This window comes from Trichomycterus rosablanca, chromosome 15 (genome assembly GCF_030014385.1).
Source record: "Trichomycterus rosablanca isolate fTriRos1 chromosome 15, fTriRos1.hap1, whole genome shotgun sequence".
NCBI lineage: Eukaryota > Metazoa > Chordata > Actinopteri > Siluriformes > Trichomycteridae > Trichomycterus > Trichomycterus rosablanca.
This window is the reverse complement of record NC_086002.1, coordinates 5,467,413-5,480,222: the sequence shown is the minus strand read 5'-3', so window position 1 is coordinate 5,480,222 and position 12,810 is coordinate 5,467,413. Positions and strand designations below refer to the sequence as shown.

At 42.8% G+C, this 12,810-nt stretch overlaps 1 protein-coding gene across 2 annotated transcripts in view; it reads right to left on the bottom strand.

The window, feature by feature from the left end:
- Window positions 1–12,810, bottom strand: part of LOC134328322 (male-specific lethal 3 homolog) — a 39,368-nt gene extending 26,558 nt beyond the window's left edge. For both annotated transcript variants that reach the window (XM_063009422.1, XM_063009421.1), the window contains exons 1-10: window positions 12,604–12,810; window positions 7,525–7,607; window positions 6,116–6,211; window positions 5,646–5,743; window positions 5,320–5,414; window positions 3,979–4,107; window positions 3,335–3,495; window positions 2,990–3,148; window positions 2,525–2,826; window positions 439–548 (exon numbers count right to left, since the gene is read on the bottom strand). In XM_063009422.1, the coding sequence (XP_062865492.1) occupies window positions 439–548; window positions 2,525–2,826; window positions 2,990–3,148; window positions 3,335–3,495; window positions 3,979–4,107; window positions 5,320–5,414; window positions 5,646–5,743; window positions 6,116–6,211; window positions 7,525–7,607; window positions 12,604–12,702 (1,332 nt within the window). In that variant the 5' untranslated portion in view covers window positions 12,703–12,810. The remainder of the gene's footprint in view (window positions 1–438; window positions 549–2,524; window positions 2,827–2,989; window positions 3,149–3,334; window positions 3,496–3,978; window positions 4,108–5,319; window positions 5,415–5,645; window positions 5,744–6,115; window positions 6,212–7,524; window positions 7,608–12,603) is intronic.

The window sequence follows — 12,810 nt, the reverse complement described above, 5'->3', positions numbered from 1 at the left end:
GATCAGTGTGTGACTCTACATGAGCAATCCACCAACTATAATTATTATTTGGGACAGTGGTAGCCTAGTGGGTAGAGCTTTGGGCTATAAACCGAAAATTGGCGGTTCAAATCCAGGCTCTGCTATGCAGCCACTGTTGGGTCCTTGAGCAAGGCCCTTAACTCTGTCTGCTCCAGGGGCGCCGTACGATGGCTGACCTGCACTCTGACCCCAGCTTCCAAACAAGCCGAGATATGCGAAGAAAGAATTTCATTGTACTGTACACCTGTGTATGACAAATAAAGGATATCTATCCACCTACCTATCTATCTATTTGGGCTTGAATCTGCAACCCTCTGATTACCAGTCCAGGTACCGTCAAATAAAGTGGAACTTCTAAGCAGGAGTTGGTCTTATAATAACTAAATGTAAATAAAGTCTGGTGTGTTGGTAACTCACCTCGTTCAGTTCATTGTTTCTGCGGCTTTCCAGGACTGAGAAAACTCCACTGCCGTCTTTACTGGGAGTGAGAGGTAAAGGAGACGACGAGCCACTGTGAACTGGGGTTCCTAGCAAAAATATATAGGTAAATAAATAAATGCTCACTAAATACACTCCAGAATACAAACGCTTGTTTTTGCTGTGCAGATTGATTCCCGTTAGCCAAACCACTTAAGTGTTTAAGACAAGAAGTGGATCAGATGCGCCACCTAGTGGCTATATCATGCATCAAGTAGAGAAGGTTTACGAGGAGATCCAAGAACACACCAATGAGTCAAAACATTTAGGACCGCCCAAACAAATAATAAATAAATAAATACTCCACAAGAGATCTGAAAGAGTCCTGTTGTGGTATCCTGGCACCTTGGCATTACCAACAGATCCTTTAACTTCTGTATTTTGTCATGTGGATCCTCCTACAGTTCTTTCTGGTGCATCTCTTCCACAGTAAACAATGCAAATCTACACAATGACCTTGGAGAGAAAAGGATCTGTCGAACCACTCAACCTTTCTCCATTGCTTTAATGTCCAGTTTCAGTACCTGTGTGCCCACTATTTGAACCACAGTAGCTCTTTTGTTAGTGCGTACCAGATAGCAATGAATCTTGGGTTTCCAACAACTTGTCTGTGTTTTGTAGTGTGTCTCTCCATGGACCACTGTCTGTGGGTACTCACACTGGGTACCAAGGGGTGCTGAGAGATTTTGTTTAAACTTCCAACCAGTCGTTCGGCCATAAAAATTTGGCCCTTATCAAAAGTGACTCAGGTTTTTACGCCTGATCATATCTGCTGAATCCTACACATGAACTATGAGTGACTACCATCAGCCATCCCTGTATATCCCTGACTGTTACATGCACAGTTGTTATGAAACAGGCATTGCCGTGCATAGTTGTGGTGGGCGGGTGTAACGTTTTGGCTCATCAGTGTACATGTTTATTTACTATAGCATATGTGCTTTTAGTTAAAATGCACCCTTTTAGTGCTCTCAATAGTAGAACCCATTGAACAGTTGCATTCGAATTAGGTTTATTAGCAAAATTTACACAGTTCAGATGTTTGGAATACATTTAAATAGCTCACCAATAATATGTATTTATTTATTTGGGTTTTAATGCCATGTTTAACATGTATGTGTCATTTTATGGCAAGATAGGTATCGTGTTTCTGTCTGCTTATTTTATCTTGTCTTAATAATATGGGCTTTCTCACCGCTAATATAACAAGCGGTTTCTTTCAATTTAACTCAAAGCACCACCCCCCCTTTCTCTCCCACTTTAGCGCATTCAATTTCTGCCCGTCAATCATCCTCTCACTAATGCCGGTCCCTGCTCCTGATTGGAGAGGACGAGGCTGCTCCACGCCCCCTCCGACACGTGCACAGCAATCGAACATCTCATCACCTACACTTGACGAGTGCAGTGCAGTACAGCGCTGTGTACGGAGAGCCACACCCTCTACCGCACTCCTTTCCCATCTCCGCGCAGGCGCCACCAACCAGCCAGCAGAGGTCGTAATCGCACTAGTCCGAGAGAGAGTCCCCATCCGGTTTAGTCCCGCCCCTTATCTAAACAACAGGCCAATCGTTGTTCATGTGACCGCTCAGCCTCAGCCGGCAAGGCAGAGCCGAGATTCGATACGATGTATTCGACCTCTCAGCTCTGGTGAACAGCGTGTGTTTTACCGCTGCGCCACCCGAGCGGCAAAAGTCCACTTTTAAGGATACTGCAGTCTATTCTATAATATAATTATTCAACCTGCTGTATATATGACCCGCTGCAGGCGTGCTGAATAGCCAGATTCCAGCATCTGGCAGCGTTCCTGAAGAATCTGAGCCCAGTCCTCATGAGCAATGGCCTCCTGTTACTATTATTCTTGGGTTTCTAAAGATGCTTGTCATGAAGGGGTTGAATAATTTGGAGACTGCAGCAGTACAATCATGAAAATGCAGTTCGTCATAAATCGTGGACCGAGATGTTCCATCAGCTATATTTCATTAGCACGCTAAAACAATTCTTTTCTGGATTAAAACCCGGCACTCACGCTTCTCCAGGTTGAGGAAGAATTTGGGCAGCGGAGTTGGAACTTCGGCGAGTCTGCGTTTGGGTTGAGGGGAGGTGTTGGTGCTGCTTCCTCCCTCGGTGCTCTTCTCTCCCCCGGAGGTGTTACGCGTGGAGCGTCTCAGGGAGTGCGGGGTATCCGAATCGGGATTGGTGCAGCGGCGGCGCTTTGGTGTTGTCGCCGTGACGACAGGGGAGACGCAGGTCTCGGGAGCAGACTGGCCGTCTGTCGACTGAGGAGTGGAAGGGTTCAGGCCTGGACTTGGGGAACGGTCACTGAGAGGCCTAAAAATGACCAGATAAAGAAACACGATGCCAAAGTAAATATGTCGACGAATTATCTGCTGTAGCGCCCCCTAATGTGAGCAGCTGCAAGGAATCAGTCATTCATTCATTTATTATGCAAACACAAAACGTCAAAGCAGCTCATCTCACCCATAGTTCTTACCTGCTAGAGCATCCTGCAACATCACCGATTGGCTGGAAAAACTTGGACGAGCTGACCTTTTTAAACTGGGTGTGCTCGCTGGGATACAGAAGAATGATGGGTAAGGTAAAGTCAAAAGTGATCCTCAAGCCGTCTACCATCTCTTTACAGAGCTCCTCACTACAGAAGAACACAAAAAGAATGCGTCCAGGTTATTTACATATGCATGTGGAATAAGAGCAATTAAAACTAAATGAAATCTGGCTGCACTGGCCCAACGCACTAGTCTGCTAGCTATCGACCTGGCTGGGCGTTCAACTGGCACAACTGGCTATCCAGTATAGTGATCCAGGCAGTGATACTTACTTTTTCTCAGGTGGTACATAGTGCGGGTTCACGTTGGACTGCGTTGAGCTCTGAGGCTGTCGATAGCGCTCGTTGGCAGAAAAGGCAGCGTTGATAGTGAACTGTTTCACATAAGACTCCAGAATGTTCACTACGTTCATCTGACATGGCAGCTTCACCAACTAGATTCATTAAAAAAGAAACAAAAAAAACAATGAGAGGATGAAAATGTATTTATTTGTTATAATATGTTTCACACTTTGGTTACATTCATAACAGGAATAGTTACTGGTTACACAAGATTCATCAGTTCAAGTCATGGACATTTTTGTATCTCCACGTCACCTCACTGGCACACACTGGTCATTGGACTGTGGGAGGAAACCGGAGCTCCCGGAGGAAACCCACACAGACACGGGGAGAACATTTAAACTCAAGGACCCGGACCGGTCCACCTGAGAATTGAACCCAGGACCTTCTTGCTGTGAGGTGACGGTGCTGCCCACCGAGCCACCGTGCCACCAGAGAGGATGAAATAAGCTAAAAGATTTTGTCCTTTTCTCTCTACATAATAATCAGGTCACGAAATATAGGTGGAAATTGTATTCCCATCCCATCCCCTTTTTTGGTTTATTATATAATGTATAATGATGATGATTTGTGACCTTTTTTCTTTTGTTGATGTAGTAGCAGTCGTCCTCCAGCTTTTTCTTGAGTACATCAGGAATGTCTATGTTTATATTGATGTTCTTCTCTTCGTTCTCCCGCTTTATGTGAACCTCCGGCTCCTCTTTCTATGATCAAGAAAATAATCAGCTGTTAATTTGCTAGTGGGACTCCTGGCTGTGATGATTAGACAGTGATTAACATCATTCGTTCATGGTTTTAGAACATTACGTCCAACAAGCTCAAAATCAAGTGCCCACATACAGTGGACTGTAGAATTCAGACCCCTTTGACTTGCACTCAATCAGTTTACACTAGAGATGGAACGATCGATCGATCGGCTATAAATCGATATCGGCCGATATTTAATCAAAATATGCTATCGGCGATATTTCCCACATGTAGCCGATCCGATAGTGTGATATATAAAGACCATGTTAAGCTTAACAGCTCAGTGGATTGATCCAGACTTTGAGCTACAAAGCACCAACCATCACATCACCATTCATCAACCATCGTACAGAAACCATGGTGAAAGCTCTTCACGACCTAAAATAACATAATTAACGTTGTGCATCATACATAGTTCAGGATCATCTGCTCTGACTGACAGAAAACTTTTAGCTCCACAGACGGAACGAGTCTGACTCGGTTACAGATCTGTGGTAATAGCAGTTTAATGAAGCTTTTTAATTTAGCTTTTTAATGTAAGAGAGTCACACACAATGTTCTGTAGTAGCTGGTGTTTATTTAAAACCACGACATTAATTAATAACAGTAAACACGGAGAGATAACTGAGAAAATAAACTTAAGTTTCGCATAAAATGAATCACTTATATCGATACTGTGAACAGAGCGTCTCTCACACACACGTCAATGCTTCCGTCACCGGTTTATCTTCACCGTTTCCCTATTTTTAAGTTTTTTTCAGACTGAACTGTATAACATCTAACGTGCTTGTGTGCGTGGTCAGTTAGACTAATGAGATATGTCTCCGGTGGGTGAAAAATAAATCGCTTTAGTTTTAGAAGTAAAAAATCTTGCAATGCCGCCACACCCCCTGGTCAGGCACTCGCGCCCCACAGGTTGTGGCTATCGGCCGATCGCTCTGAAAAGAAATCGGAGAACGAAATCGGCGTCAAAAACCCCGATCGGTACATCTCTAGTTTACACCCAATAATGATAAAATAAAAACGTGTTTTTAGAGTTTGTCCAAAATGAATTTAAAATGAAAAGCTAAAATATTAACTGAAGTATTCAGAACCTTGATTCAATATTTTGTTAATATTGCTACCGAATGAGCTTTTTCAATGATACAAGTCAAACACAGAGTAATTACCATTTCTTCCAGCTCCTCAGACGACTCACTCTCACTTTTTAAAGACTCTGGATCAGAATTGTCCTCGTGACTGTCGTCAGATGATGTGATCAAATCTGTAGAAAAAAAGCAGGGTACACAGACCGGAAATCAGTGAGTTAAGCCCCTATGTCTAATTTCCACACTGAGAATTATGGACCCTGGGCAAACAAGCAAACCCAAATGCGCCTTTCTCCCTCTGGCACTGCCAATCGACAAGGCTGGTGGCACCACCAACTGGTGTCCAGTAGTGGGCTAGTGCATTAGGACATCTATATAAATAAGAACTATGAGCACTAGTTACTTACGATCATCACTTTCATCCGATTCGTCCCCAGGTACGTCTTTTAAAACGGAGTTAACACCTGGTAAACGACAACGTCGCTTCCTCCATCCTTTTCTCCTCCTGCCAAAAAAACAAAAACATGGTATTCTTATGAGCGTATGATGCAGTTGTTGAAACCTAAACTTTTTACGCTGAACTACTTAAAGTAAAAATACCACTCTCTGACAGATCCAATATCAGTGGAAACACTTTTAAATGTAATTTAACACACCACTGATTTTAGAGCGTGGCAGCAAATGAGAGAATGTTCGTTTCTTTCGTCTGAGAATCACAATACGCAGCCATACGCACTTTTGGGCCGTTTAACGACCTCTGCTCCAAAGGTGCCATATGATTTCTACCGTCCATAATATAACACCTGGTAATATATGCTGTTTTATTCAGAAATACACCTATGTGTAAAATAAACAAATCTGCTTAACATGGACTTACATGCGAGCCAAAGCTTTGCGAGCCAGTTTACGTTGCAATTTGCGATTTTCCTCTGAATCTCGCAGCACATGGTCCTCTGCAGCCCAGCGATCCCAACTGTGAAACAAACAAAACCTCATTTTTCATCTTTATTATGTTTATTTCTGGGTGCTCGGGCAGCGCAGCCTAGAATCAGGTCAGCCTGCAAGTCTTTTGCAGTACAACAAGGTCTCTCAAGACCAGGCAGGTTTACTGCTTCGTCATAGGATTGGAACTCCCGAGCTCTATCGAAATCTCTAGGAATATTTTATATCTTGGAAAGCTTATGTTCTGCTTATATAAGGCATCACACCAAAAATTAATGCTCGTTATTAGGGTCCCAATGATTGAATCATGTTGTAACCCAAATATAGGTCATAGAGACTAGCAGTAGGTTTTAAAATCAGCATTGTTATTGGATATCTGTATCAAAATACACTGCCACTCTAAAATACAACAGCATTACGTTCCTTTATTTTTTTGTTGTATTATTTAACTGACAAATATAAATATATATATATATTTCCTCGGCTGCTCCCGTTAGGGATCGCGATCTGCATTACTGATTTGGCACAGTTTTTACACCAAGTGCCCTTCCTGACACAACCCCCCCTATTTATCCGGGCTTGGGACCGGCACTACAATGCACTGGTTTATGTATCCTAGCAGCCAGGTACCTATAGGACAATTCTGTGTCTCCAGTTAGCCTGGCTGCATGTTTTTGGAGCGTGGGAGGAAACCGGAGCACCCAGAGGAAACCCACGCAGACACAGGGAGAACAAACTCTGCACAGAAAGGACCCGGACCCCCCCACCTGGGGATCGAACCCGGGACCTTCTTGCTGTGAGGCGATACCTATATATATATATATATATATATATATATATATATATATATATATATATATATATATATAGGTAGATATGTAGATAGATAGCTTTTCAAGATGCAGCATTTATTTCTTGAAATTAGTGTCTGTAACACCTTGTGTTTGCTGAAAAAGCACTTCAAACCAAAATGTGTGAGGTTTTATAACTCTTAAATAGATGTGTATCCAGATCTGACGTTGAGAAACTGTTTCTGGACCACTGATCCAGCTGGAATAACGCGTACGGAACACTGTGGCATAAATCTTCCCAGTAGGGTAACAGTATTCCGAACACGGGTAGCTAACAGTTTAGCCAGCTGGATCATTCTGAACGGTTTAACTCGCAATCTAAACCGGTGTTATCGTGACCTGACAGGTAAATGCAACGTACTCGTGGTACTGATTTAGTTTAGTGATGAAAGGTGCAGTTTGTGGAGCTAAATGTATCCGCGATATAGCTGTGAACAGTTAGCTAACGGCTAACCGAGCCGGTGAGCAGAACCGCGGAGCTCGCTTTATTTACCTTCTGTTCCAGCCGTTGAAATGAATCAGATACTTGGGGATCCGCCTTCCCTTCTCATCCTTCCCCACTACGATATCGACCACCTAGAGGGAAAGAGAAACGATCAGTTCAGAAACAGTGATCAGTGCTGTGATCCTCTCCAGCTGCTCTTCCTAGATCCACTCGATCCATACAATGGAGTCGCTCTAGCCGTGACGTCACTCCATTCATTCCTATCAGAGCTTTTTATAACCAGAGGAAAGAAGCGATCACCAGTCAGTAGAAGAACCTGTTGGCTGATTTGCATGCAGAAAGTTGAAGTATGTACAGGTAATTTAGTGCACATTTACATAATAAAGCGCTCTGTACAGTTATGGACATGTTTTGTTTACCAAGGTTCACAAGGAGTCACTTAAGTTCCTGGGCACCACCTTATCCAGGGACCTAAACTGGGACAGGAACACACTTCACTACATCACCAGTAAAGGGCTCAGCAGAGAATGCAATTCTCTATGCAGCACTGAAGCTACTGGTTCGGTGTGGTTCAATAGCCTCCCCAGTCATTAGAACTGAATCCAACAAGGCATTGTTGGCATGATGTAGAACGATTGCAGCATGAAAGCGCAGATGACAAATCTGCAGCTATGACGAGATGCAATTATTTTAGTATTAAGCAAGTATTTATTTTAGTATTTAGTATTAAGAAGATATACTTTATTTGTCATATATACATATACAGATGTACAGGGGCAGTTGTAGCATAGCGGTTAAGGTACTGGACTAGTAAGCAGAAGGTCGCTGGTTCAAACCCCACCACTGTCAGGTTGCAACTGTTGGGCCCTTGAGCAAGGCCCTTAACCCTCAATTGCTTAGACTGTAAGTTGCTTTGGATAAAAAGCGTCTGCTAAATGCCGTAAATGTTCAGTACAATTAAATTCTTTCTTCGCATATCCCAGCTTGTTTGGAGCCATCGGCCCCTGGAGCAGACAGGGTTAAGGGCCTTGCTCAAGGACCCAACAGTGGCTGCATAGCAGAGCCTGGATTTGAACCACCAATCTTCCGGTTGATAGCCCAAAGCTCTACCCACTAGGCTACCACTGTCCCTAAGCAGTATTAAGCAAATGAAATACTTTAATGAGCATGCTGCACATCACACGTGCCTTCTACATTGTTTCGTACGCACATTTGCACCTTTTTACTTGACTATCTGTTGCACAATTTTTTTATACTTCAAGTCTGGCAGTGTACTGTACTATACATCTGTATTGCACACTTCATCAGATGCTATACTGTTGTTGTTGCCGTTATATTTTTTAATAGTACAACTTTCTATTATTTAATTAGATGTTTATATGTTGACAGACACCAGCACCAAAAGAAATTCCTTGTACACCTGGTACTTGGCGAAAATAAAGATTCTGTTTGTGATGACCATGACACAAAGAACTGTAACTGTTCTAAAAAGTGCGTATGTTACAAATAAAACCAGGGTGGCACGGAGGCTCGGTGGGTAATTAAATAATTGAAAGTTGTACTATATATAAACATAGAATAAAAAAATATAACAGCAAAAACAACAGTATAGCATCCGATGAAGTGTGCAATGTATAAGAAAAGTCCTGGGTTTGATCCCCAGCTGGGGCGGTCCAGGTCCTTTCTGTGTGGAGTTTGCATGTTCTCTCCCTGGAGAAGCAGCATCAGAGCCAAAGACTCCAAGAACCTGAACAAGCTTATAAGGAAGGCTGGCTCTGTGCTGGGTTTTGCTCTGGAGCCCCTAGAGCTAGTTGTTGAGCAGAGAATCTTGCACAATCTGCTGATTAAACAGCAAAGTGCTTTCAGTGGAGGGTTCCGTCAACTCCGCAACTGCAACAAAGAGCAATACAGGAAGTCATTTCTGCCCACAGCGGTGGCAATCTATAATGACTCTCACTGGTGCAACAGGAGGACGCAGAGCCCATAGTACCCACAACAGACAATAAACTTTGCAAATGGTACTATTGGATTTGCAGATTTGCACATGGTACTGTTTTATTTGCAAATCTTAAATTGCACACGATGTCTATAACTGCACCTTTAGGCTTACCCGCTTTAGTTTTGTTCTGTCTTATATTCAAATGTTTTAATATTATTATATTTTTATATCTTATTGTGCATTACATTACTTTTAATTTGTATTCTTTCCTGTACTACATTGTCATGTCGTTGTGTGATACTTGTGATAATTGTATATTGCTGCTGTAACTGCAGCAATTTCCCTTCGGGGATCAATAAAGTAAACAATCAATCAATCAATCAATTAATCAATCACAAGAATGAGCCAAACTCCAACGTATAATCAGGACAGCGGAGAGGATCATTAAATGTAGTCTGCCAACGCTTCGGGACATCTACAATAGCAGAGTGCTGAAGCGCCAGCAAAATTACAGCAGATCCCTCTAATCCTGGAAATCACCCTTTTCAAACACTTCCATCTGGCAGAAGAACACAACCAGACATACTAACAGCTTTATTCCCAGAGCTGTAGCACTTCTTAACCACAGCCGTTCCCTTGGTTAAATACTTGTTAACAGTCCATGTTCTGTATGGTCTGTTAAATATGTCATACATGTGTATTATGTGTACTACTGTGTGTATTATTATGTGTATCACCAAAACGAATTCCTCAAATGTGTAACATATCTGGCGAAATAAAGTGATTCTGATTCTTTAAGCTGGGGGGGCTCTCAACCCATTGTAACAGTAGTAGCCCAGTCATTTTTCACTGGATTATTTATTAGGATTTTAACACTTTGGTTCCATTCATGACAGGACAAGTAGTTACTGGTTACACAAGATTCATCAGTTCAAGTTTTTACTGTCAAACACAGTCATGGACAATTTTGTATCTACAATTTACCTCACTTGCACGTCTTTGTACTGTGGGTGGAAACAAGGATTCGGACTGCTCCCTTGGGAATCGAACCCAGGACCTTCTTGCTGTGAAGCGACAGTGCTACCCACCAAGCCACCTGCCGCCCCTCACTGGATTAAATTCAAGTTTACACTGTGTAATTTTAAAAACCATTATCTCTTTTTCTCTCTGGCAAAACATCCCACCTGCTTTTGTATAACACAATGCGGGCATAAGTGTTTATCAAGTGTCAGATTATATGATACGATTCTTTAATTGCACATCAGTCTAACACACACACACATGCACACACACAAAACACTAATATAATGGTAGCAATGTTATGCCGGTGGCTGGCTGAAACAATCTAGCCTTGGGAGGTGCACCTGTCAGTGCGCTCTCAGTAATGGTCCCAAGCCAAGATGAGAATAGGAGGGTTGCGTCAGGAAAGTCATCCAGCAAAGTCTGGTATGCTGACCAGCCGAAACAAAAAAAAAAACATTTGCAAATAAGGGAAGTTTGAAGCCATCCGTGGCCAGACTAAAGACTTCTTGGAATGCTCACTGCACAAAAAACTGTTTATGCATTTATATAATTTAAACAATAAATGGTGGAACTATTACAGAATTACAAACAGAAGCTGTTTGCATCAGTATTAAGTCTGACTGCTTTTAAAACTCTGGGCATAAGGCAGATGCAGTTGATTTAAGGTATTGACAATATAAGATCTTTGCACCTCCATGCCTCCTGCCCCCATGCTCAACACGGCAGGTGGACCTGTTACACATCAATAATCCGTCTATACAACTGTAGATGGTCTATAATGGCAAAAGACCACAGTGATTTCCACTCCTGTCAACCAAGAACCCAAATCGTGGGCTATAGAGAGTACAGACCAAGAACGCTAGTGACAAGAACGCCATAGACAATGAATCCATAGACTCGATTTGTGTTTTCCTGGCCTGTATCCTTCCTAAATACCAAGTGAGCATTGTCAAAATAACACAGCCTGTTTCAGTATTGTTGCTGAGCGGGTGCAACCCCTTAGCACGAACAGCTTATCAATTCATAATGGCTTCTTCCAGCACACAAGTGCCATGTCACGAAGCACAAGTAATCTCTAACTGGTTCGGTGTGATTCAATAGCCTCCCCAGTCATTAGGACTGAATCCAACAAAGCATTGTTGGCATGATGTAGAACGATTGCAGCATAAATGTACAGATGACAAATCTGCAGCTATGACGAGATGCAATTATTTTAGTATTAAGCAACAGTTTGTGGTGTGCATGGCACAAAGAACTGTAACTGTTCTGAAAACCGGGGTGGCTAAGTGGGTAGCACTGTCGCCTCACAGCAAGAAGGTCCTGGGTTCGATCCCCAGCTAGGGCGGTCCAGGTCCTTTCTGTGTAGAGTTTGCTCCGGTTTTCTCCCACAATCCAAAGACGTGCAAGTGAGGTGAACTGGAGATACTAAATTGTCCAAGACTGTGTTTGATATAACCTTGTGTAATGAGTAACTAGCTGGCTAACTGGCTCGGTGGGTAGCACTGTCGCCTCAGAGCAAGAAGGTCCTGGGTTCGATCCGGGTCCTTTCTGTGTAGAGTTTGCATGCCGGGTTTCCTCCGGGTGCTCCGGTTTTCCTCCCACAGTCCAAAGACATGCAAGTGAGGTGAATTGGAGATTCAAAATTGTCCATGACTGTGTTTAACATTAAACTTGAAGTGATGAATCTTGTGTAACATACTAACATACTGCACAGTATGCTAAATGAGCGCATCAGGAAGAGTGTTGATACTACTTTGGCGCACTAGTTAGTAGTGAAGTATGCAGTATGCAGTATGCGATGCGGTCTGAGTTCCGTATTGTGCACACAGGTGGGTGTAACGTTTATTAGCTTAAGTTCTACTACCCAAAAGACTTTAACATTAAAAACATACACAAAATGATTAAATATCTCCAGCGTTTGTAAGCAAAACTGCACAACTTCCAGAAGAGTTTCATTACAACTTCAGTAATGCACATGTCAGGGTAAACACTGCAGACATAATAATGACTTAGTGCGCACTACAATCACCTCCACAGCTGAAATATAACCCTATTAAACATGTCTAATAAATATGAAGGCGGTTGTTTTGGTATCAGCAGCTCGGATCATAACAATAAGGCTCAATATAACAACCCCACGCACTTCTCCTTCCCCGCCATGTTACCTTTGCATCATACAGCACTTTGGCCTTAGACGGGTCGGGTTCGAAGCAGAGAACTTTTTCCCCTTTCTGGAATTTGAATTTCATTCCCCGAGAGTTCATTTGTTCTTCATGGCGATCAGGAGAGGAGGAATCCAGAACCCCCCGCTCCTTAACCCATGCCTTCCCGCAGCCTGCTGGATCCCGCGCGCAAACACTGTGAAGATCAGG